This window comes from Trichoderma virens (assembly GCF_000170995.1).
Source record: "Trichoderma virens Gv29-8 chromosome Unknown TRIVIscaffold_3, whole genome shotgun sequence".
NCBI classification, from domain to species: Eukaryota; Fungi; Ascomycota; class Sordariomycetes; order Hypocreales; family Hypocreaceae; genus Trichoderma; species Trichoderma virens.
In genome coordinates, this window is record NW_014013746.1 from 475,093 (window position 1) to 500,204 (window position 25,112).

At 51.9% G+C, this 25,112-nt stretch overlaps 8 protein-coding genes across 8 annotated transcripts; 4 read left to right on the forward strand and 4 right to left on the reverse strand.

Moving 5' to 3' along the window:
• Nucleotides 1-439: 439 nt before the first annotated feature.
• Nucleotides 440-1,473, forward strand: TRIVIDRAFT_229523 (uncharacterized protein; the record flags this gene model as incomplete). The annotated part of the gene is made up of 1 exon (XM_014103945.1): nt 440-1,473. The coding sequence occupies one exon, from the start codon at nt 586-588 to the stop codon at nt 1,471-1,473; it is 888 nt and encodes a 295-aa protein (XP_013959420.1).
• A 2,983-nt stretch (nt 1,474-4,456) lies between these two features.
• Nucleotides 4,457-5,284, forward strand: TRIVIDRAFT_32597 (uncharacterized protein; the record flags this gene model as incomplete). Its single annotated transcript, XM_014103946.1, has 2 exons — nt 4,457-4,947; nt 4,999-5,284. 2 exons carry the CDS (start codon nt 4,457-4,459, stop codon nt 5,282-5,284), a joined length of 777 nt encoding a protein of 258 aa, XP_013959421.1.
• Nucleotides 5,285-7,214: 1,930 nt separating this feature from the next.
• TRIVIDRAFT_72350 (uncharacterized protein) lies at nt 7,215-8,646 on the forward strand (the record flags this gene model as incomplete). Its single annotated transcript, XM_014103947.1, has 2 exons — nt 7,215-7,557; nt 7,638-8,646. The coding sequence occupies 2 exons, from the start codon at nt 7,215-7,217 to the stop codon at nt 8,363-8,365; spliced, it is 1,071 nt and encodes a 356-aa protein (XP_013959422.1).
• Nucleotides 8,647-9,237: 591 nt separating this feature from the next.
• Nucleotides 9,238-10,236, reverse strand: TRIVIDRAFT_4046 (uncharacterized protein; the record flags this gene model as incomplete). Its single annotated transcript, XM_014103787.1, has 1 exon — nt 9,238-10,236. A coding segment is annotated over one exon (999 nt), but the record flags the coding sequence as incomplete, so codon positions are not given.
• A 2,603-nt stretch (nt 10,237-12,839) lies between these two features.
• TRIVIDRAFT_113187 (uncharacterized protein) lies at nt 12,840-15,653 on the reverse strand (the record flags this gene model as incomplete). Its single annotated transcript, XM_014103948.2, has 3 exons — nt 12,840-13,220; nt 13,300-14,604; nt 14,646-15,653. The coding sequence occupies 3 exons, from the start codon at nt 15,651-15,653 to the stop codon at nt 12,840-12,842; spliced, it is 2,694 nt and encodes an 897-aa protein (XP_013959423.1).
• A 2,886-nt stretch (nt 15,654-18,539) lies between these two features.
• TRIVIDRAFT_185762 (uncharacterized protein) lies at nt 18,540-19,338 on the reverse strand (the record flags this gene model as incomplete). The annotated part of the gene is made up of 1 exon (XM_014103949.1): nt 18,540-19,338. The coding sequence occupies one exon, from the start codon at nt 19,121-19,123 to the stop codon at nt 18,950-18,952; it is 174 nt and encodes a 57-aa protein (XP_013959424.1).
• A 7-nt stretch (nt 19,339-19,345) lies between these two features.
• Nucleotides 19,346-20,159, reverse strand: TRIVIDRAFT_32134 (uncharacterized protein; the record flags this gene model as incomplete). The annotated part of the gene is made up of 2 exons (XM_014103950.1): nt 19,346-20,003; nt 20,056-20,159. 2 exons carry the CDS (start codon nt 20,157-20,159, stop codon nt 19,346-19,348), a joined length of 762 nt encoding a protein of 253 aa, XP_013959425.1.
• A 3,428-nt stretch (nt 20,160-23,587) lies between these two features.
• Nucleotides 23,588-24,778, forward strand: TRIVIDRAFT_31863 (uncharacterized protein; the record flags this gene model as incomplete). The annotated part of the gene is made up of 1 exon (XM_014103951.1): nt 23,588-24,778. The coding sequence occupies one exon, from the start codon at nt 23,588-23,590 to the stop codon at nt 24,776-24,778; it is 1,191 nt and encodes a 396-aa protein (XP_013959426.1).
• Between the last annotated feature and the right edge of the window lie 334 nt (nt 24,779-25,112).

Here is a 25,112-nt window from a genome sequence, read left to right on the forward strand (position 1 = left end):
CGCCCAAGCCCGGCCCCCAAAACAGGCTGCCGGCTCCCATTCTCGCGAGATATCTGCGAGAAATCGGCGGGACCAGGTCCTTGCTCGGATGGAGCCGTGCTTCGGAGCTGTTTTCGTTACTCTAGACTTACCTAATCTCTGCCCAGGCCAGCGGTAGTCGTCCCAGCAAGGGGGGCGCATCGCCGAGCTGTCGGAGTCTGCTCAGAGCTTGTTGGTCTCCCGGGCCCAAAAGTCAAGTTGGATCCAGCTTAATATCATACCCCCTCCCCCACGCGCATCCAGCAGCTGCGGGAGTGCAGGGCCACAGCTAGCCAACGTGTACCAAGGCCAATAGAGCGGCAAAATGGTACATATACCTCGCTGCCGTGCTCCGTACTCTTTTTCTTGAATAGGTTAAAAACACGACCATGCCCCAGTCCCCGAGGTCACCACTTCTGTTCCCTTTTTGCGTCAGCATCTTGTGGTATTCAGTCGTCTCTCGGGTCTGGGGCTGTCGTCCTGCCACATGTGTGACGGAGCAACATGCGCCGTGAGCCCTGCTGAGCCGTCGTTTCTCGCTTGTCACTCTACCGAGCCGTGCTGAAAATGAGCATCAACGATCCATCTACAAGTGATGCGGTGCCAACAACAATGGCAATGGCGGCTCCTGGTGTCCCGGCTCTTGACCCTGGGTTGAAGCTCCCTCCGCTTGTCCTCGACCACTCAATGCCCAATCCTTCAGCCGTCATTGCTGGCCGCTCAATGCATCAGATCCAACTAGAGATGGAGTACGACGCGGAAGAGAGCGACAATGATGCTGATCATGGTCCCTCAATACAAGGCTGGCCTGGAGGACTGGAGCGGCACGTAAGCGACCACCCAGACGACCCAGACGACCTAGCCATGAGAGAAATGCACGCCTTGTGCGTCTTTGACGACGTGTCCGTGCCGCCCTCTGCGCGGCCGTGGTCGTATCTCATCGAAGCGTTGAGCGCAGTTCCTACCGTGCGCAGATGGGGGAGATGGCGGTGGCGGGAGGAGCCTGCATTCGCTGAAGTTCGAGTGGCAGAAGCAATCATGATGTACGAGAGGGGCATAGAGCAAAACACCAGCGACCGACGCTGCAGCCGCTGCCGTGCCGGGCAAGGCATCTCCCCCCAGTGTGTTGTATCTCCAGAAGGAATGGGCCAGGCGCCGGGGGTGACGGGGCCCTGTAGCAACTGTCTTTATGATGGAGTCGAGCACGCTTGTAATGCATCTGGGAGGAGGACTCCTGTGTCAGGGAGTCGGGATCGAGGAGGAGAGAGCATGAGAGACCCGGACAAGGTCGTGGACCACATGGCTGTACTCGAGATGATTGCACAGCTCAAGCGGCCATCTGGGACGCGTAGGGACCATAGTCTTTTGGAACGGGCACGGCGGATCGAAGCTGCGGCTTTGCAGATTGCCCAAGCGGCAAGGGATTGGAGAGAGAAGATGGGAGTTCAAAGCTGAGAAGGTCGGACGGTGGATAATGAGGGAATGGTAATGGTAATCCTCGCCTAATAATGGACCATGTCGGCCAACATCAGCTTCCAGTTGGCATTGTATAGGGATAGGGATGGGCATAGGGATGGTACAAGCATAGGTATATATCCATATATGGTAATGAATGAACGACGAACGATAGAATCACCAGCCTGATGAGGGGGGAGAGCCTCGATGCGTTGTTCGCCTCGTCCATGTCCCCTCTTTGAAGCTCAGCCACCGGTTGGCTCAATATTATGCAGCCACGGAACGCCCTTGTTAGCACGACACATTCATGCTGCGTATTGGCTCAATGGGCTGCTGCATGGGGAGGGATTTGGAGAGGGGAAGCATAGCATGAAATGGGGTCAAGAGTGGTGAAGAGGAGAAGAAAAGAGAAACAGAGGAGAGGATGGACTTTTCTGATGGTTGATAGCAGGTGCGTGCCTCGCGGTAGCCTGCTTGGTTGCCAGGGTTTCGGTCTGGATACACGTATAACAAAGCATTTGCCTGTCCTGCGCCCTCAGATTTGCCACAAGAAGAGGAAGGGAGGGAAACGAAATCAATAAATAAGTATATGTGCCTTTTTTTGCGGTAGGATGGCTGGAAAAGAGAAGAAAAGGAAAAGAGAGGAAGAGAAGAAGAAAATTGGGAAGAAAGAAGAAGTACCAGGGAGAGCTCCAGCCTCGATTTACAGCGTCAAAGTGCGGCTGCAGGCCCTGGTTACATGTCAAAACCTCCCGGTTTCCCTCAATCCTCCATCTGCCGGGGTATCGTTGTGGTAGTGGCGCCCTACATGTATGTTCATGTATGTTTTCCTTTTTGGATATCTTGTGATCAGCCCAACCACACACACACGCATACTAATGTAGGCATTGCTGGCCCTACCATGCGAGCCACAGCTTGAAGGCAATCTACCTGCTACAACCGTCATTTGGCCTCGTTCCGCTGCTTGAAATTGCCTGGGCAAGGAGCTGGCTGAAAGGACTAGATGCAGATGCATCTAATCAAGTTTGGACATCAGCTATCTCTGTCAGATTTACGGGGAGCTGGCTGACGCTGAGCGACCGCACGACCAGACACCAAGGCCCTTGCCTGTGTGATTTGCAGGGATCAACGGACGATCAGCCAGCTACGGAATACACCCGAGACTTAGCAGAGGATGCCGCTGCATGGACAATGCGGGGACGAGGCTTCAGTCGGCATTACCAGACTCGATATGCCCGTTCCGCACGGCTTGCGGGTATACCAGTAGGCTTTGGCGTGATGCTCTCGGCCAGAACCGACGTAGGATTGCCATGCTCCACACGTCAGTCCTGCTCCGTATACCTGGTCCTTGTATCAGCAGATATGGGATTTGAAGTACCTATGCGGAAGTTAATAGCCAAGCAGATATGAGGCTGTGGCCAGCACCTTGCATGGATAACTAGGGTAAACACATCGTTTTCGGCACACAATCATAATCGAAAGGATTCAACGCCCGCAAATTTCTTATCGCCGGAGTCTGACTGTGCCGTCGTCATCAATTAACGAGGAACAAAATATCCGAAGGGCAGCCTCTGGCATCAGTCAGAATGGTAACGACCAACGGATTCCTTCTGACAAAATGAATTTGCTGGGCATGATAGTACAAGAATTTGCCCTACTTGACGGTTTCTCTGCTTCTCTTTTCAGGCTTGAGATTGATGGACGCGAGAGAAGCTCGAGGCGATGCGACGATTTCTCTTTTATTTCTTGGCTCGTTGGAAATAGAACGCCTTTCTTTCTTTCTGTAGGATAGTGAGGAAATTATTCTACTAGATATTTCGCACGCCTACTGATGAGACACCAGTTTGAGATAATCTGTATTATTGGACACAGTCATAATCCTCAAATTGCCACAATTGATAGAAAGAGTGTGTGCGAGCGAGCCTTTTTTGCCTTTGAACGTGCCTCGTAGATTGAATCAGCTTTCTTCAAACCTCGGATGCTTAGAGGAGAGCGTATTCTGCATCCTGTTATACAAAAAGCAGGAAAGCCATTCTACCCACAGCGTCGTCGACGGAAGAATTCGAAATACAATTAGAGCCTAAGACTATTGAAAGCAATGGCAAAGCGACGGCACAAACCCGTAAGAACAACGTAATATCCTCTTAGATATTTACATATCCGAATTGGTAACGAGCCAAACAAAGCACTAGCTTGGCTGAAGAGTGTCACGCTGCCAAAGAAAAGTTCATGTTCTTTGTGGAATCGTTATTCTTTCATGGAAATATAAATAAAACTCTTGAACATTTGACAGACATTGCTTCTAGACACGCGTGGCAATATCGAACTCGCGTGCTTGTCATTTTCATAGTTACAAATGAACAACATGATTTGAACAAGGATGATGAGGTTTATAGAACACATGTTGGTGCATTGTGACCAATGAGTATTGCCATCAGACCGGGGATATAAACAAGGTAGCCGCCGTGTGGAATACAAGCAAACGCTCAGATTCGTCCCATCTGCAGCTGCTTACTACACGACTACCTGCCTCTGGTGACCTTTTCTGACGACAAACGTCGAAAGTGAAGATGAAGTGAGCAGGATTCTATTTACTGGGTGTTCTCTACCTACCTAGGTAGTTTAACACTGATGTGTCTGCTGCCAGGCATCTTTAGGGGGACTCACTCCAGCACATGGCTGCCCCTTGGCCGATAACTTCTAGCAGTTGTGAAGCAGCTATCGTACGCAGTAGGCTGACAACTGCAGGCTGTTCAGCACTTGGTCTTGCCGCAAAGCTTGGTGTATGGTTCCTAGAGGTGAATATGAAGTTCCCCCCAGGAGTGCACCTCTAAGAATTTCCTCCTACTCCTTCTGCTCCCCCCATCCTCAGCTGCCAACATCACTTCCTATGCTAAAGAGGCATCACATACTAGGAAAAGAGCAACACGAAGCCATCACAACTCAACAATCCCCACCATCCACACTATCAACCGAGACAAAGATGTGTGCAGAGTACATTGTCAAATGTAGATACTGCGGCTACTGGAAGCACTACAGCTGGGATCGCTGCGGCGAGAATAGACTGCTCCTCAAGAAGGGCTGCGCTCTTGGCCTACCATCCCAGCATCCTTCGGAATGCGAAATGTTTCCAGAAGACAACCGCCAGCGAATCAAGCGCCAAATGACCCCCTACGAATGCCCTGTTCAGGAGTGCAAAAGCACCGAGATTGCGGCCAAGCTTTTCGAAGAGCGCGCCAAAGTTGAAGCCGCCCGAGCAGCTGCTTGGGCCAAGGCTCGTGCAGAGTGGGAAGCAAAGGACAAGGCAAGAAAGGCTGAGTTTGCGGCAAAGTATTTCAAGAAGCTGCCCGTGGTGAGGTTCAGCGAGAGGCGCGAGTCGTTCTTGGATGCGTCCGCAGCATCTGCCGTTTCTTCTTCGTCGCAAGCCATGCAGCTCCCAGTAAGTTTCGCATGGCTTTTGCGGCCGGGGATTTTGTGAGGTCGAGTCTAACGCAGAACCGTACAAAAGATTGCTGGATCGTCAAGTGGCGAGCCCTATCAATGGCAAGATGAGCAAGCTCGGACGCTTACGAACCTGATGGGAAAAGGCAAGGAGATTGCAACATCCATGCACAGCCAAGTATTCGAAGACAGCGACGACGATATCTTCTCGTCTGCATCGGACGAGATGGAGATAGACGAGGTGGAAATGACCGCCCTTTCCAAGCATATCGGGGCAATTGATATCAAGGGCAGCGGCGCAGGCAAATGCAGGGGAAGGGCCATTGAGTTTTGCGATGACGGAATGCCTATCCGTACGGTGACGCCCTAGATATCGGGCATCTTACCAGGGTGTGAGACTAGACTAGGATTCAACGTTTCGGGGCTTTTGACAGAATCAGATAGCCAGTGGCCATGGGTCGGGCTATATTCAACAGCATCAGTTGGTGACTTGTCTGCAAAGCACAAAAGATCATGATAACGGTGAGTCGCCCATCTTTCCGCCGAAAATGTTTTACGATATGGTCTAACAGCTTTCATAGGGTGATGATTTGGCATGATCGACTTGCTTCTATTGTCCAATCAATACCAGAGAGACGTCAATCGCCTCCGGGACAGTCAGCTCGATGTTGAAACGATTTTTTTTTTTGGTAGCGCACGCGCCAAGGTCTCAATAACGACTATCTACATGAGCTTCATTCTATTCAAAGGCCGACGAGGCCGAAGGGCAATTTAGCAAGCCGGACATGTCGAGAAAGGGAATTATGAAGGATGATTCTTACACTATAACGCCTTAAACTGAGAGATGCATGCGAATAGTTTGAAGCCCGATATATTGCTAGCTACTACTAATGAATAACGATGCGAATGTTCAGGATGAAGGCATCCCCCAGGTTGTTGGATAGGCATATCTTATGCACCTATGATAGGCGTTCCCCCCATGATCGGCTCGGTAGAACTTGAAAAACATGACTCGTACGTAGATGATATTCCTGGAGATTTCAACCTTTAGCGAACACTGCAAAAAACCAGAGACAATAGGTGCTTGTTATCAAGTACCAGGATTCCTTTTATGGGCCCTTTGCGGACCTCGCAAGATGCCCAACGCATAAATCAGCCAACACGGACATGGTCATCCACACCAGCTCTGCTTCTTATCACGCTACAATTGTTTGTGACTGATGAAATGGAGTGAATATGTTGAAATAGTTGCGAGTACTACGTTATCAATAAACGCCTGTTGATGCGCATCATAATGTCTCACCCAAAGCTTGGCGAACCGCATGATGGGCATCAATGATTTGCAGCAAACACGAGTGACTGAATGGCTTCCAGGTTTCGTCGCTACGAAAGCACGGCTTCGCTAAAACCCCTTGCTAATGCAGGTGCTCGTGCGCCAAGTACGGTAAAAGCCGAACTTTTGTCTTTGCTGCGACTCCCGTCTCGCAAAGTCTACGATGCTACCAAGCTAAACCTGCTACAAGAGGGGGAACCAATGCATCGTACACCGCATCTTGTCAAGCAAGTATAGTAGCAGAGAAAGGCTAGAAGAAAAGAACAAAGATTCGAAGAAAAAATACGAAGAAAATTCCACAAAGCTTCCCCCTCCCCCCCTTTTCCCTTGGTGCTCTTCTCTTCCTCCTGCTCCACCCCAACTGACAAGTCAAACGCTAAGCTTAAGATGCAGCGGCATTTTGTTCTTCTTGCTCGCTCACTATCAAATTAGAGCGTCGAGAAAAAGCCTCGCTGTTCCCGTTTGGGCAATTGGCTTTGAATTAACCTTGTGAGCTTGGCGGGTTAGTCGCCGTGCTAGTTGTGGTGAGCAAGATCAATTGAGCTGCAATGCAACAAGGAGAGAGACCGGGAAACTCCGTACTAAGCTGGTCTTGGCCTTTGCCGTCGTGAAACTTTGCGTTGCCTCGAGTAACTTTTTTTTCTCTCCCTCTCCCTCTTCTCTTCTTCCTTCTCTCCCTCTCTTCCTCCCTGTCTTGTCCTCTTCCTCCCCTCTCTTTTTTCGTTTTTGCAGCAATTGAATTGTATCACATTCGTTAGCTGGACGCGAGACTAATCTCTCCTTGTCTCGGCCCACACCCATCTCTCGACGCGTCTGCGAGTTGAAGTTTGGAATTTCAAACCTGGAAAAGAGAAGAAACAAGAGCATCAACACCACAATGCATGCCATCGCGATCCTTGGCGCCGCCGCCGCGCTCTGCGGCTCTGCCACCGCTATGCCCAAGGCCACTCCCGAGCCTCAATTGGAGATGCACCGTCGCGCAAACCTCCGGCCTCGAGCAGACCCAACCGCTCCCTGGGTCACCGTTGGCGACGAGGGCACGCCCGTCAAGACCGTCACGCCCAAGATGACCACCATCAGCGGCACCCCCACGCTGGTCGACGTCGCACCGCACGACATCACCGCCTCGGCCTATACCTGGACCAGCTGGGGTGAGATCTTCACCAGCACCGGCCGGCCTCCCAATCCCACCGCCACGTCCAGCAACAATGACGGCGTCTTTTCGCGCTGCTACAACAAGGACGGCGAGGATGCTCCGTTCTGCACGCCCTACAAGAACAGCACGCTGACGACGGGAAACACCTACTACAGTGAGTTTGAATAGTGGCATTGAATGTTGGGAAAAGAGACAAAGAACAGAGGGACTAACTGCTTTATTACTATTTGCTAGTTACCTGGGATCCTGACTACTACAACAAGACTTCCGTCCCCAAGTCAAACTCCACCTACGAAATCACCGTCCGTCTGGACTATCTCAACAGGACCAGCAACGAGTGGGTCAAGCTGAAGACGTTCGACGACCAGCGCGTGCCCGCTTCCTGGGGCTTCTGGCCCCTCCAGGTCAAGAGCGACATGCTCCAGGGCGAAAAGCTCAACAACATCTCCATCACCCTGCTCGTCGCCCCCCGCGGCTCCAACGACAAGAACAGCTCCATCGCCCTGCCCGTGGCCTTTGCACCCCCCGGCCTGCCCGAGAACCCCGAGCCCCAGGTCCCCAAGGGCCACACCCTGTCCATCGCCCTGCCCGTCGCCTTTGGCTGCATCATCTTCATCGTCATCGGCCTCTTCTTGTGGAACCGCAAGACCCGCCGCATCGAACTCGGCAACATCATGAGCCGCTCCCGCCACGGCTACAGCGGCCGCAAGACCCGCCGCAACAACATCTTCCGCTCCAACAAGGACGCCGGTAGCATCCAGCTGCACAACGCCGACGACCACCTCAACGACGGCGAGTATCACGATGCGCCCATTCCTAATCGCCGTGACAGCGAAGCTCTGGGCAGCCTGGCTGGCACCCCCATCCACGAGAACTTTGAGCGGCAGGGCACCACTGGCTCCAGGAATGCGTTCCGGGATGAGATGGCTCGACAGAACCAGGAGAGGCGCGGAGGATACTAAGAAAGAAAGAAAAAAAAAAACAAAGGATATGATACGGAACGTGATGAAGTGTGATGAATCGTGATCCTGGCGGTCATGAGGACGTGACTAATACATGAATCTATGAAGCATAACGTTTGGATTGCATGCCTTATATAATTATTCTACGTGGATGGATTTCGTTACGAAACTAATGCATAAACGAAGAAAGAGGAGTAGAGAGATAGAAATAGGAGAGGAGAGGAGAGAAGACGAAAAGAAAAAGTAGAAGAAAACCATGAATAGATCATTTTGAATTAAGCACTTTTGCCGTGCTCATCTCCATCTCCTATGTGTCCTGTCCTAGTATATCAACCTAGGTAAGATAGTTCAAAATATGCTGCTCAAAAATCGTAATGAAAAAGGGGAAAGGAAAGAACCATGATTCTCCCACTAAATTCAACGCCAACTCCGACTCTCGACGTCTATGTCCATTCAGAAAAACTCCACCATCAACCCAACGGTTTTATTTCCCAATGCAATGCCCTGAATTACTCCCTTAATCAATCCACCGCCTCGCTTTGAATTTCCCCTTCCACCAAAAAATGTCCCTTTGCCTTTTCATTACCATGTCATGTCAGTGAACAAACCTCAAAATGCTCAAATAGGGAAAGAAAATTAAGATCCAGCTTCTCTTCAGAGGAAGGCTGCTATTGTTAAAGCCCGTAAATTGTCTGCGCCGTTAAATAGAAACCGGACTGTTAGTCGAGTCTGGGATATTTGACAGTCATCTCTTCTGAAATGGCATCCTCCATTGGTCGCTTGAGCGTGTGAATTGATTGCAGATCCACAGACACTGCTTCAATGTTCTGCGAATCTACCACATGCTGCTGGGGTAGTTGCTTTTCACCGGTACTGACTTCGTTATAGCCAGCACACAGATCCAGTCTCTCTTCTCCCTCTCGCAGAGGCCGCATATACTCGGCTGGTATTGCCGTTGCAAGCTGGCAACTCAACTCGCATGGTTGGTAGGTGTCCGTTGTCCAGTCTGGATCTGCATAGTTCTTGGCCTCGGCCAAGGTGTATCCAGTGCTAAATCCCTCGTGATAGGCATCTGGCAGAATGACAATCGTTTCTCCCGGTCGTTGATCCACGATCCGATACGGTATGCCCATTTTTTGCAGCTTCTCAGGGAAGAAGAACTCGGCTCTGTGACGCATGAACTGCGAGCATTTGCCCTTTCGATTCAACGCCTCCTCAGCAATATCTACAGCTGTTGCAGGGACCACAATCCAGATTTTGCGACCCTTGTATAGATGGTTCAGAGATGACAGGCGGAAGTCCTCTGCGTGGAGCTGGAACGTTGCGCCAAAGTGCTGAGCGGATTCGTACACATATGGCGTGTGTATTCCCGGAATAATGGCCTTTGTTTTGTCTAATTTATCGCCGGCCAAAGGATGGATGGGACTTCGCTCTGGTACGCCAGCTTCACGCCTCTGCCTGGCAGTCCACGCGGGGACATCGACTCGATACCGCACATTTCGCATCTGCCTATCCTTGCTCTTGTTGAAGAGCGTCTTGAGCTTTTTGAACTTGTCCTCCACACTGCCTGATAGCTCGCCATCCGGCTCTGAAGACGAAAAGGAACCATCACTCGGTACTGTGCTGACTTGCCAAAACGTCCTGTGATTAATCTGCCTTATTCGGTAGGCATTAGCAGGAGCATGTTGGGATTGTTTCTCCGGAAGGGGTTCCTGAAGCTCGTCCGGGAGCACGATCTTGAAGCATCCATCAAGCTCTGCATGAAGGCTTCGCGCGAAAGACAGAAGAGCAGGGAAATCAGCCCACTGCTCGGGCGTTGGTCGGAGATGCAGCACTCGATGGCCAGCGGGGCCATCATATGAGTGTGCGATTCCATGCGTGTCTGGCTCGCTCAGAGGCGAACTGGCCCGACTACTTCTTGTAACTGGAGAGCTGCAGTTCTCTGATGAGCTGCAAAACCTGACCAGATCGACTTCGTCATCGGGCAAAGCCTCTAGCTCCAGCACTGGAGAAGGGCTGCCAATGGGTTTTGGGTTCTCATCTCGCAATTGCGAAGTCGCAGCCTGGGCTGACTCCTCTGCAACATCTGGCGCTGGAGCAGACATTTCCGCCGGGGTTAGGGTTGCAGCTATTGGTGCTTCAGATTCAGGGTATGTCGATGTGAGGCTGTCGGTTGGCGCAGTAAGCCGCTCTTGGAAATTCCCCGTTGATTGAGCGACAGGCTCGGTATTTGAATTGTCGTCTCGCGGCTGAGGCTCTTCTGCCACTTCTTGAGATGCGCACTCGGAGCCCCTCTCAGGAGGCGCACATGACGACGACGCAGGAAAGTGCTGAGGGGCATCCATTTGTGCAGGGCTCTCCTCTAGGCGGTCTTTCGCGCCTACATACACCTTGTTGGTCGTATAAATGGTCTCGCAGCGAGGCTCTGCCTCCATCGAGCGGTCCAGAGTACCCACAGCGTACCCTGCAACGACTGGATGTGTGTGTGGCCGGGATATAAGGCGGGCGGCAGGGTTTCTCGGGCACTCCGATGCCAAACGGCCACAGGCGCAAAAGACGGTATTCAACGGCCTCGAGCGCAAAGGCTGAAACGTGGACTGATCCGCTGTGTTGTTGGTTGTACTGCTCGCCAAGTGAACCAAAAATAAACCGCAGAAACGAAGGGGAAAAGACGCTGTCCTTCGAGTGAGGCTGAAACAGGCCGGCCTCAGAGGAGGTTTCCGCCCCACGAGATCCGGCTAGTCGCACCTAACAAACACGGCGCAAAGAATCAAATCGAAGGTACAGGAGATGAATGTCGCTCCAAAGTCTGCCTCGTCGTTTTGAGGGAGAGAAAAATCCAAAAAAGGGGAGAGAGATGGGGGAAATAAGCCGAAGGGCGTGATGTCTCTCTGAAGAGCGATGGAATAAAGATGTTACTTCGGTAGGTAGTGCTTTGTAGAAGGCAAGTCGAGCCAGTGGAGACCAAACTCCCCCAGCTGGAATCAAATCGCAAAATTTTCGACGTCGCAACGGACGAGCCGGGTACCAGCTACCAAGCTGACGTCGAGAAGCAGGCGGGAATCGCGGCAAGCAGAGTGTATCGGTACAACGAGAGACGGAGGAAAGAGAGTTTGAGCAGAGACGCCGGGGGAAAAAAGAAGCAGGAAAAAAAAAAAGGGTGGTGGCAATAGCTCTTTGGGGGGCGTTTTCATTTTTCCCGGCGGTGCTAAAGGGTACCTGCTTTCACCTGCCCAAGATGGCTCTTCTCCATGTACCTGCGTCGGTGTGCTAGGACTGCTTGGGGAAGCCTCGAGGTGGAAATGAGCCTGTCCAAGGTAATCATCGCTGGACCAACACCACCGCCTTGACGAGACGATTTCATCGTCACACAAAGAACGCTTTGTAAGGCGTAGCGCGCATGTTGCGCATCAGCAGAGCCGAATGCGGAAACTCGCCTCTGCCAATCCATTCGCCAGCACGCCCAAAAGGGGCCTAGCTATTGATGCTTGTAAGCAGCCAGATGCTTTGTGCTGCTCACTCTGTCGCCTTTGATGTTTTGCTTGTTTAGTGGACGCGCCATCACATCGAGCCAATGCTGGTTGCGTCCCGTCCACATCCCACCAGAGCGGGAACAGGGATTAGTTGCCAATCTTGGATGAGATCCCGTTCTCGTGACGCGGGGGATCCGTCCAGGGGTCTGGCGAGTAGCACGGCGGAAAGACATTGGACGTGAATCTGTACTACATGATCTGGCACACTGTCCCCTCAGCAATGGGATTGGATGTTATTTTGTTTTCCTAGGCCCTCGGAACTGTGTGACGTCAATTGATGGAGTGTACAGATGTACAGATGCAGAGGAGCCGATTGAATTTCGGGCAGTTCAATTAGATGGTCCTTTACTACATACAGTACAAAGAGCAGTAGCGCCTGATTATTCATACTTGTCTACAAAGACTCTGGCTTCAATTGCCAAGGGATACAAAAAAAAGATCAAGAAAATCAGCTTTCAATTCGCCGTGGTATTTACTCTTTCTCTCTGTATACAGGCTAGAAACCTAATCCCTCCATCGCACAAAACAATGCTCTGTCCACTCCCCACCTGCGCGGCGATGCCTTCATCTTATACCGCAAAAACCAACCAGCACATTTCTCCTGACTGCATAACTTCGTCAGGGCATTTCTTTCCCGCAGCCCCGGTAAACCTGGCAACAAGCCATTCCATATTATGTGGAATAAAAGCAAACAACAAACAAAGCTTTGCTGTCAAGAAACATATACACAAGGGGTATTGAGACTCCTCCCATCCCCAAAAGGAAGAAAAAGAACAAAGGGAGGAGTGACGCCAGGATCGAAAATAGAAGCATCTAGTATAACACCATTGGGGGGACTCGCCTATGGCCCTTGAGATTTCAATGAACCCCTTCCTGCCTCTCCTCCAATAAAAAAAAAAGCCATCTATGCTGAATTAATGATTAATGACAGCTCGTCAACCTCATGAAAAATCATCTGCATCTTGTGACGACGCTACCAGCTCCTCCATAGTCTCAACAAGCTCCATGGCTTCCCGGGCAATCTCAAAAGCAATCGGTGGCAATGTCAGGGTCCAAGATTTCCATTCCTTTTCATCGACTTCCAAATCCGCCATCTCTTGGCCTCGACGGTTGGCTTCGACAAGGCGGTCTCGGCAGTCGCCTAGGCGAACTACCATGTTGCCACGACCGTTCTTCTGGGTTTCCGAGACAATGCTACTCACGATGCCATTGATAGAGCCGACGTGCGTAGAAATTTGGCGAATATCATCATCCGCGCGAGCACAATTGACAAGATTATGGATCTCGGGTATTAACAGGGCGTTTTGATCTTCAAGGTACGTCTGGGCCATCGTCAGTCATGCTGTGGGTCGTATTTTTGTTTTTGTTTTTGTAAAACTAGGCGTCGCCCTAAGCCCGTACCTTCAGACCCTCGATTTGGCCGTCGTGGTGTTCTTCACCGTGTCCGTTGGGAGTTGCGTGTGCATATGCATCCATGGATGTCCGGGGAGAGTTGACGGGGCTATAAGCTGAAGACTCAATGCTTGCCCTGATATTGGCGAGGTTCTTGAAAGCAGGAGCCGGAGGCAGACCCTCGTGGGTTGTTGATCCTCGAGCGACGCTGCGAGGCGAGAAGAAGCCGCTAGAGTCGATGGGGGTTGCGTCTCCATCTTCCTCATCCTCCAGCTCTTCGGCAGGGGTTGGTCGGATCTTGGCAGCTCGAAGTATCTCAACAATGGCGACAGTGAGATGTGACGCCGCAGCGTCAACAAGAGAGATTGGTGTAATGCCGGAGCTAGCAGCGAAGCTCTTGGAGACGGTAATTAAGTGGTTTGCGGTGGCGGAAATCCTGGCCCGGAGCTTTCCCTGCTGCTGCTGAGCTGCCTCACTTCCACGCGGTGCGGACTCGTCCAAGTCTCTCGTAATTCGACGGACGCTGACCACGACTGCTTTCATGGCATCTATGACGTTTTCTGGATGATCATCGCGGACCTTTTGCAAGAGTTCGTCGATGGCCATTTGATATTTGGTGACGTGGACATCCTTGACTCGCCCATTCTCATCCAGCAGGGTATTGTCGCTCGGTAGCTTGGTGGCATCTCCATCCACGCTGAATCCGGCGGAAGAACCTCGCAGGCTCCTGATCTGAGTCTTGGTTTTTGCGTAGCGCTCTCTCCACTCCCGAACCTCGTTCTCGAGCTGCTCAATTGTCTTTTCAAGCGCAACCTGCTTCTCGTATTTGGAACCGCTTTGTTGAGAAAGCTGCCGCATCTCGCGTAGAAACTCTTGAGCTTCGGCTCGCGCTTCTTCCGTTACTTGTTGTTGTTGCTGGAGCGAGTGTCGCAATTCATCATTTTCTCGTTGCAGATCCTCATTTACACTTGTAGAAGACATCATGCTAACGCTCTGTCGAACTTGTTCCCGAAGCTGCTTGGTTTCTTGTTCGTGTTCTTCGCGCATGCGCTCCATCTCTTCTTTCAGCGAATTGCTGAGCTTTTCTGCCTCTGTCAGCTTTCCCTCGAGGTCTGAGCGGGCTTCCGCCCACTCCTGTTTCTCTTCATCTTTAGCTGCGGCCTGTGACTGGTGGTTATCGCGCAAACTATTCATTTCCTCTTCTTTCTTCTGCATTTCTTCTTCCTTTTTCTTCATCTCTTCTTCCATGGTTGAGATCTTGGAATTCAAATCTTTGACTTGTGCCTCGTACTCTTCGATAATCTTCTTTTCCGCCTATCATGAGTTAGAACTTGGACCATGGACCACAACATCACAAGTTGAAGAATGAAAAAGAAACTCACTTCTCCATTATCGGGTCCATCCGCGGATCCGTATGCGTCAGCACCATCGTCGTCTTCTTCTATCATTGTACTCTTATTGGGAACAATAGTATTGTTCTGTGTAGGGAGTCGTGGCATTGGCCGAGCGTAGTTGCCATTGGGAATGCTGGGCGATGGAGGCACACCGTACGAGTCAATGGGTGGTGGCCCTCTAATCGAGCTGGCATTGGATGGCCTTCGCATGCGACTCTGTGATCTGGGCGGGTATTCGCCGTTGACTGGAGTTCCTGTGCGATTCATTGGTCCGCCTCTATTGGACATGGAGCTTCCACCTCGTGGGATGTCGTTGCCCACAAAGTGTGGAAACCTGCGCTCCAGTTCGTGGAACACATCGGCAGCGAGATCTCGAAATCGGGGAGGTCCCAGAGATGAGAGTCTTTGGCGAGCCTGGTTTCGCTTAGGATGGAACGTCTTCTCTGGTAACAGGAAGGCTGGCGGCATGTTGGGCGCATTGGGAGGAGTTCGAGCTGCGGCCTGGCGGCGCACCAACTCGTCGTAAACATCGGTACTCAATTCGAAGAATTGGACGGGGGAGAGTCGTAGCAACTTGTCGCGGGCCTTGTTGGGCTGCTGCTTGGCGTTCGGGTCGCGTGAAGTGAGGAAAACCCTCAGGGCAACGTAATGCTCAGAGAGGATGCCCTCATCGATATTGGCTGCGGTTGGCGACTCGCCTCCGGCCTCGCTTCGGGCGTACATGTTCATGCCATTGCTGGATCGGCCAACAGACGGCGGCGGTGACGGGCCCCCCGTGTTTGTAGGCCCCGGAGGAAAGCCATTCATGCTCATGGTCCCTGAGGAGCCTCCAGAGTTGGGAGGAGAGACGAGGTTTCCGCGGTTGGGATAGGATCCGTCTTCGTTGGCCTGGTACCGTGAGAAGGACCACTCGCTGCCGCCTACAGAAACTGGAGACAGCGGCGCATTGCGATCGCTGATGGTGCTCATGGTGGGAGGGAAGCAGGAGGAGGGAAAGGAAAGCGGCTAGCTCAGACGCCACGAGATGGAGAGGCTTTGGTGGTTTGCGCCCGTGCCTGACAGTGCGTGTGTAAAGAGACGCCACTCGGAACCAGTCCAAAAGCGCCTGTCGTTGTGCTAAAACGCCGTTCCCCACAGTGTGGCACCCCTACAAGATGATGTTCGCTGCTATCCGGTAGCAGGTTGGCACGTTGTTGACTCGTTGTTGGCGCTGGGAGGCTCGAAACTGGACCAGCCGTGAGTTGGTGATGGTGCTCAATGTGAGTTGTGAACCGTAAAGCTGCCACGAGGTCGCTAGAAGGGCGTTTGGGCCAACTGGTGCACCGATAGGTTATGAGAGCCGCAGGCCTCTAGAGGAGTCCCGATAGACTTGCAAGTATACGGACGAACCCAGGTAGTATGGTACGAGAGCCTGTGTAGCAATGCTGCAATACTCCGTAGGTAGTATCGAAACACTCCCGAGTCTATACCTGGCAGCTGCTTGTATCAAGGCGCTGGCTGGGTCAAGGAGACGAGGCGTGGCGTGAGGCCGCAGAAGGAAGGCAAAATTGGCGACGGCGCTTGAAACGGCAATGCGAGCACAGGCAGGGATGCACCAGCTCGAATCGAAAGGGCTGATTGTCCACACGTCCGGGGGTGTCTCAAAAGGGGGGGGCTTTGGAGGTTTGCTGGAGAGATCTGGCGCAGTCGGAAATGAGCTGCTATGCCCTTGTTGGCAAATAAGAGTCGAGTGCAATTTCTCCCAGACAGCCCCGTACGAGTTGGGAAGGGAACAAAGCACAGAAGCTTGGCACGGGGGAAGCCAAAGTTTTCACTCGGCAGACTATAATAGAGAGGAGAAGGATGAGAAGAGAAAGAGAGAGACAACAAAGTGAATCCTCGTACAGTAAGAGTCGAGTTGAGGCGACCAGGGGTGGAAGAGGAAGAGAAGCGGACAGAAGGTGAAGAGAGAAAAGCTGATGGGAAATCAGGGCCTTGGAGGAGCTGACGCGACTGCAGAGATCGATCGGCGGGCAGTAATAAACGGGCCAGCCAGTATTAGAGGTCCTTGCACTGCTAATACTAAGGTACAGGTATCAATATCCCGTCCAGTGCTGTCAATGTTGTGCGTGCCTGCAGTAAAAGTACAGCACTGGATGTATATGCGCTGGACAGGGTCAGGGGATAGCCCTCTGTGGCGCATCTCGCTACAGCCAGGCACTGGTATGGGTTGGCATAGTACTAGTATGTACCTATAGGTTGATTCATTTGATGTCCCGTCTTCAGTGGCCGTTGGCCCAAGAGCTGACGACTTTCTGGCTGCTTCGGCTGATGCTGCGATCATGACTGGCTGTCTGCTGGGCCATGAGAATAGCCTCTCTCCACCGACCCCAACCGTCGGTGTGCAGACCATGATTAACAAGTAGCACTTGTGCAGAGGTGGAGACGTCTAGTGGGAGAGACGCGGCATTATCACGACTTCAATCCTACCTTGGGAGGAGTGCATAGATGTAACCTTGCATAGTCCATATTGCAGTCCATACATGTATTCATAGGATCTACTGACCACCAATCTTTATTAAAACATACTTTTACACACCTTGAATTATTAGCAGCAGTACCCTGCCAGCATTGCCCAGACGCGAGTCTTTCGCCTTGCCTCGCCTCTCGCCTCATGGCGCCAACGCCATTTGCGTAGCGTTCGGCTAGAGCTGGGGGAGTGGACTTGTTCCCCTGAATTGCGGTGTCTCCGGGCCCTGATTTGCTCTGCAATCGCGCGCTACGGCTGGATCGGGGGGCTTGATTGATTTTCGCTCTATGATCCAGGAACGAGGCCTCCATCAAGATAATGCCTGCATTTAAGAGACAATTGCAAGTATAGGCACACAAGGTTTATACTAGTCCGTAGTACATATTGATGTTAATCAAACAGGTACTAAGCCAAGGGAGTGCCGTCATCAATTCGTTGGACTGATAATAACGACAACAACAACAACAACAGCCCCAACGCGGACTCTCGGACCATTTCCACCGACCTCTGGAATTGAACAGCGCTTGAGCCTTCTCACGGATGACGAGTACATGCACGAAAACCGCTCTATTTCTCACCTTGGATCCTGCTTCATGGCCCGGGATCCTCCAACCAGGGGTCCTGTGTTCACCAGAATCCGATACAGCACAGCCAGATTCCGGTGATTATCAGCCGTGCCCTGTATAAGCACGGTGCTCATGGAGGATCCGTGCCGCAGTCTTGACTGGTACGTGCAGCTACTCCGTATTTTGCATATACCTATAAGTACTCTCCATGTACTCCCTAGATATCGGAATTCAGATGCTCGGGGAGTGTTATAAAACGAGCTTCGACATTGGGTCAGTGTGTCATGAGATTCTCGGAGTAATATAAGTTCGTGCTACGTAGTACGCAACCCAATTCCACAGAACCCGCATCTAATCTCACATCGAGGCAACTTGAAGTCCGTAGATTAAGGCACCCTTGCTCACAACCATGGCTTTGGCCTAATAACTGTGCTAGCGCTCCCTCTACTGCGACTCTGTAATGAATGCCCAAATCTTACTCTCCCCGCACAACAGGCATCTGCGTACTGCACGATGCTCCCCGTTCTATTGTCGGGGCCACGAGAACTCCGTCCAAGTGAGAGCGTACGTGGACGGACACCGACAGAAATTATTCGCCTGGAGGCCGCTGTCTTAGATACAACGCGCATCTTTCCACACATTGAGGGTTTGAACACTTAAGATGGGTGGGAGATAAGGCCGTACACTACTCCGTGGTGGCAGCACTCCCACTGTCAGGGAGTATGAATTGAACAGGAAAAGAAAAGAAGGAGAAGAAGAGGCAAACAGGCAAACAGCTGTCCGAGATTAATATTCCATTGATTATAGTCCTGTATAAAACAACGATACAGCAAAGCCTGGTGTTCTCTGTAGCTCTTGAAAGACTTGACCGACTTGACCGGCAAAATTGCGTTCTTTGTCCACCTCTCGGGTGCCTCCCGAAGGCAACTCTCGCCCTCCCAATCGTTAGCTTACCCCGTCTCGTCAAGAGCCAATCTAGAACATGCCACTCGAGATCTTGCATTGGACAAGTCGATTGGCAGATCTGGTGCCGGCCACCCAACAAGACTGCAAGCCACTCGGGCTAGACGCGGGTTGGTGCATATACGAGGATCAACGCCACATTTCCCGCCGTCGGGCATATTCGCAAAACAAAACAAAAATGCTTAGCGTTACCTTGTTTTCACCTCATGTGTTCGATTGGAGGTCATTTATTTGTTTAGCTGAGTAGATGAGGAGACAATCTTGTACTCGCTATTGTGTAGTACGACGGAGCCTTGGTCGATAGTATGAGTGGTAAGTCCAGGTCCATTGTAATCGTAGCCAGCAGAATCAAGCTTGGAGGTGCCAATATGTAGCATTGGCCAATGTTCATGAGAGGTCATTTAGATCCAAGTAGCCATGGATGATTTGCAAGATTAACATTCTGCCCAGCCGGCATCTTCCCGGCTTGTTATCCTTAGGCAGTTCTCGTATGGAACAAACAATAACGAGGCAATCACTTTCTGCCAATCGCCAGAACGCCACGCCAAATCCAAGACAACCTCAGCCGTCATCAGTAACATAGATGACAAAAGACATGCAACGATAAATATCCCATCTTCACTTTAAAACCACGCCAGAGTCCAAGTCGAGGGAAGATTGGGCCAGCGTTCCTGCCAGGCAGCAATAATCTCCGGCACTCGCTCGTCAAAGCTGGCGCGAGCAGCGGCACTCCCACTGTCAAAGGCAGCTGGCCCTATAGCGCCTCGCTCTTCTGCGGCGGCGGCATTGAGAGAGTTGGCGAGATCAAGGATGCCCTGCCCGCCAATGTGGGCTTCCTCGTGGTTATCCTTGATATCAACGTTAATCACGTGTACCGGCCGGTTCAACGGTGAGCCGCGATTGAGGAGATCGTCAATAACGGCATCCCAACATCGCTCCTCACAAGTGAAAACTACGTCGACAACTCCACCCTCAGTACCCTCGCTGCCTCTATCACTGGTATGCTGCAATCTGGGCACTCCAACGGGCCAGTCTTGCCAACGCTCGGGGCCCCATTTCACACCTCTATTTCTTCCTAGCATGTTCAATATGCCATTGTTACGGTAGAGCCTAGGATCTTTAGCCTCCAGCTCTTTGTACATGCTATCATAAGATGTCTTGTTGAACTGATACACGTTCGGCTGGGTGATGGTAGGGCCCGGTAGCCGCACGAGAGAGCCTGTGCCAAAGGATATCACAGGATAGTTGGCTTGGGAGAGTCGGAGATGAGCTTCCATGGATCTGGATTCAAATTAGCAAGAGGGTATTACGAGACCCTCACAGTAGGACGGACCTGTTCTGATTGCTGGCACAGACAGTGCAGAATTTGAGCTTGTAGTCCCCATTTTCATTTGGTGACCCATTCTGGGCCGCTGTTGTACCGTTCGCGGTCTCCATGTTGGGCAATTATCCAGGAGAGGAGGTAACGCGAGTGCTCCAGGACGAGAGATGTAGCATTATTCAAGCTCCAGGCGGTGAGTGAACCTGTACCTGATCAAACGGCGTCAGCAATCGATCACAATCTCAACAGGCATCAGAGTAGAAGGGATAAGACTCTTCATCAGCTAGAATCGTATATTAAGTAAATTAAAATTTTTCATCAGAGCACGTAGCTCAGACAGCTCCAATAAAAGGTTCATCATGGAAGAGAGAGGGGGAGGGGAATGCGTTCAGTTTCCTACCTTTGGACAAATTGTCACAGGTACCTGGATGCATGCATCAAGTAGTAGCCATTGACCAATTCAAGCTGTGTGCGGCGCGGGGGCTCGTCAATTTCGCTCAAGCTGAAGTAATATTGAGGCTCTCGCCAAAGCGTGGAGGTGAAAGGAAAAGCTCGAGGGTGGAGCTATACGCGACGAGGGATAAACATCGGGTAAAATCAAAAGCGGGCTAAATAGTTCAGTACTATTAGGTAATGCGGCCATGTGCTGCTCCGAATCTCAAGCCTCAAGATTTTAGTGCCCATGCTTGCCATGCTTGTACCATTTAAGGACTGCGACCCAGTTTCAGATATACAGTACATTAGCAAAGTCCGCGATAAGACTCTCAGCAGCCTCCACGGAGCTTGGAAGAACAAGCATGTCGGCGCCGAATACATCGTCGGAGCACAAAACTCGCGCCTTTTCCAAGTACGAGTACATGTAACCTGAAGTACATGCACGAAATCTTGGTCTCAATGGCATGCTCTCGAAATTTGGTTCGCTGGAGAGACGCCCCACGGCAGCCTTTTCAGTCCCATGATTGGTCTGCAGGCACGCGCATAACCTGAAACAAACGACGCTTGGATGTCTTCCAATCAGCGGCTGGTTTAGACAAGCCCTGTCTCTCGCCAGTGTCCAAAAATAGAAGCGTCTCTCATGTCCTCATGTTGCTATTAAAAGGCAGCATTCGGTCCATGGACTCGATGGGAAATGAGACTCGGTGTGTTATGATGTCTTGCGTCTCTGTGTCTCGAGTCTCGAGCGCCTGGGATTACTATTACATTCCGTCTTGTTCATTTTATTTTAATTTATTCTTTTGTCCGGTCTTGGCAAGAGATCACGCATCATGCAGCTGTTCTGCGTACGCGCTAGCCGCATGCATGTGATGGCATCGTGGATCCTCCTGGTGAAGCAATACTGCTAACGTGCAGCTCTTTGTACTTGTATGCCCATATGCGGAGATGGTGCGGGATGGCTTCTATGCTTGTTCAAGTACAGTACGCTCGTACTTGTATGTTCTAACGCTGTATTGTCTCTCTCTCTCTCGTAACCTCCTTCTAAAGGAGAGTTTCTGGTACGGCTTCAAGTAGATCTGCTCATCCTGGACTGCCGTGTTTCAGCAAGCTCATGACAACGGACTGTACAAGCAACCCATGCGGGCTTTTCCTCGGCCAGCGAGCATTGCAGCACTGAGACGGGCAATCCGACCGAGCTAACACTCTGACGGAAACGAAATTGCCTCTGATCCCAACTCTGCTCGTATGAACCTGGGACATGTTGGGGTTCAGAGCCCCCATGTGGGGTCATCGTAGCAAACCCAGGCCCGCGGTTCGCACGGCCTTTGCTGTAATCGTCCGTTATGCTCGAGGATAAAGTAGGTATTGATTCAACGCCAGCATGGTGATCTGTCCTAGTGGAGAGAGTAGGCAGATGCTTATTCTGGTAGCGCTCATCCGTGGAGGCATAGGTACAGGTACCTCAATATTACTTGGTTCACCAGGTAGTGCTCGCGGTTAGATGGGGTAGTATGAGTTACAAAGTAGTTGGTCCTGCATAATGATGAACTGATTTCGCATTTCTCTTCCATATGGTGGCTTAATCTAACGGAAATATCTCATCCAAATACCATTGCCTTTCCTCGGCAGAGTAGAGGGAAATATATGCGAGAGCTGCAGCCCCCGTTTGAGCACAAGACACAACGTATAACAGAACCAACCACGCAAGTTCAACCGCGACGCACGCCGAGCAGTTGCTCCGAGGCATACAGTATGAATATCCGTGTACACGATTATTCGTAATGACTCTTGCCGTCATTGAACCCCGAACAGAGATAACACTCCCTTGAGCGTGTTTTGCGTCCTTCGTCCTCGTCCTCAAACACCCCGCCTCGCACAGCCGTCGACTTAGACCTGAGACGGGTATTACATACATGCATGCCAGTACGCCATAATACGGCGCAACAAGCCATATTCAACTTGCCTTGCCGCTCATTCAATCTGGCGCTACCGGATCCATCTATTTCAGCGCCGTCAGCCGCTCATACAGAGATATATAGGTCCTTGTAGGCAAGATCCGTTGAAGCCATTGGATCGGCCTCCAGGCGCTGACTCGCTGGCTATTTGCAGCTCGGCCAGTAGAATTAGGGCGTGACGCGCTGGCTCCAGGCCCTCCGTCGAATTGCATCAACCCAACAGGCCGGCCGTTGACAGCGGTTCGCCACTAACAGACGCCCGTACAAGTACCTGGGCAGTACATTGAAGCTGATTCTGCCACTGGACAACTCAACTAAACTTCAAGTGCATCTTGGGGGCAGCCTTGCCATCTCCCGCACTCCCGCCATCTCTTGCATTTTGAATCTCGATCAAGAACCTCCAGCGTCCAAACCCGCAGCGCAGGGGTTCGCTGTTACTCAGAGCCAGCATCCCTTCAGAATCACCGCTAGCCTCCCTCGAGCCTCTTCTGCAACAACCCTGTCCTGACACACTGGCGACCGCGTGTCTCAGATTAGGGTTTTCTGAGCCTCCCACCTCCGCAAGCCGATCGCTCTGACCGAAACTCACACTGCTGCGCTGCATAGCAAAGCAAACCGACGCTCCTCCAGACATCGCCAACCTTGTCCGACGTGCGCTGGAACAATCTGGATAGAGGCGTGCTAGCCTGCCGGCGGCTGCAGTTGGCTTATTCACAAGCCGAGGCGTGGAGCTGGCGAGCGCCGTCAACCTGCGCTGAATTCTTCCAATCTGGCAGCATCTCACCCAAGTTACAACCGATCTGGGAGGGATGACCGCGACCACAACAATGTCGATGAACTCGCCCCCAGCAACAGCGTCCCCGGTGGACATGTCGGACTCAATCGACTCTGGCCCGGCACCTCTGACCTCGACCTCGAATCGCCACAGCACATTATCCCGCCCGCTCTCGTATGCGTCCAAGAACAGACTGTCGCAATACTCGATTGCCGGATCGCTCCCCACCCGATCGCGGCCTCAGTCGCACGTGTTCCCCATGTTCCCCTCGAGCCTGGCGTACACGCTGGTGCGCGACTTCGCATATCCCGTCATGCACCCGATGCACTACGGCCCGCCACCTGAGCCTTCTGGCCCGCCGTCTGGCCTGACGACGCCAATGAGCGAGAGCAGGAGGCTTTCCGAGCCGTCGGTCTCGTGGGACCAGAAGATGCCGTGGGATTCCTGGACTCCGGACCCCTTCAACCGGGCCCACGATCTACCGCCGATCCAATTTGGCGACGGCCCTCCATACAGCGAAGATGAAGATTTACAGAGCCCAGTGGTTTCCACGAGGCACCGAAAGCACAAGTCAACTTCAGCGGCTCTCCATACTGGCAGGGGGCGCACTGGTCGCGATCCTGACAGAGGCCAATCTGCCATCATTAGCTCTAGCTATGATGATAGCCAGAGCTACTACTTGGGAATTGGCGGAGATGGAAGTGAACGGTACTACGTGAGCCACGGGGGCGAGGCGAATGGGCCCGGCGGTGAACTCGTTACCTATCCGCCCGACCAAGCGCATCACAACCATGCGTATCAGTATCCGCAGCAACATGAACATGATGTAGAAGGCTACGATTCGGATCACTCGAGCAGCTCATCCTCGCCAGGGGGGCTTGAAGGAGATCAGTCGCGCTATTCGCGAGATTATCAGTTTACAATCACATCTCCCGACGAAGAGTTCCACGGTAAGGCCGTGGCTCTGTTCGATTTTGAGCGAGAGAACGAGAACGAGCTACCATTGGTGGAAGGCCAAATCATTTGGGTGTCATATCGTCACGGCCAGGGCTGGTTGGTTGCAGAGGATCCAAAGACGCAAGAAAGCGGCTTGGTTCCCGAAGAATACGTTCGACTGCTCCGGGACATTGAAGGGGGCATGAATAGCCTGACTGGGGCCCTCGTGGACCCATCTGGATCCCCTAATGATGCCGTCACTCCTACCCAGACAGAGCATGGCAGCCAGTACGGCCACACTCCCACTCACAGCAATTCAACCAACGGGTATCACCAGCCAGTTGTGTCCATGTTTTCAACCTCGAGCAAAGACCTCAACCCCTACCCCACGGAACAGCTAGGCATTCAAGCTGGTCAAGCCCCACCTCAAGTTGTTCACTATCATGGGCAGAGAGGAGGAAGCCAGATGAGCACACCAACGTTAGCTCAACTTCAGGAGTCTGAAGCTCAACGGAGAGCAAGCCAAGACGCAGGAAACAAATCAGATTCTCCTTCGGCAACAGCTCAAGAAGAATCCAACGCGAAATCTACAGATACGCAGGCGTCGAGTGAGATAACAGATGCGGGGCGGTGATGAAACATCTATCGTATAACTTACCAAAGGAGGCGAGGGCGAGGGCGAGGGCGAGGGCGGAATTTAACCCTCAGGCCGGATTTACTACGTTTATTCTCTTGTTTTTCGATGTGTTTTGATCGTGAAAGAGACATAAAGGACATGGGACGTGTTAGAGAAACCCACGCATAAAATCGGACATACACCCAACTGGAAGGCGGCACAGCATTGGCAGAGAAGCCGCCAATCTAAGTCTCGCTTACAATGGCTGCCGTAATGGATTTACAGGGGGAGATCTGGTGTATCTTGGATGGCCAAAAGAAGAAGAAAAGTAAAGAGGACAACAGAGGATGGG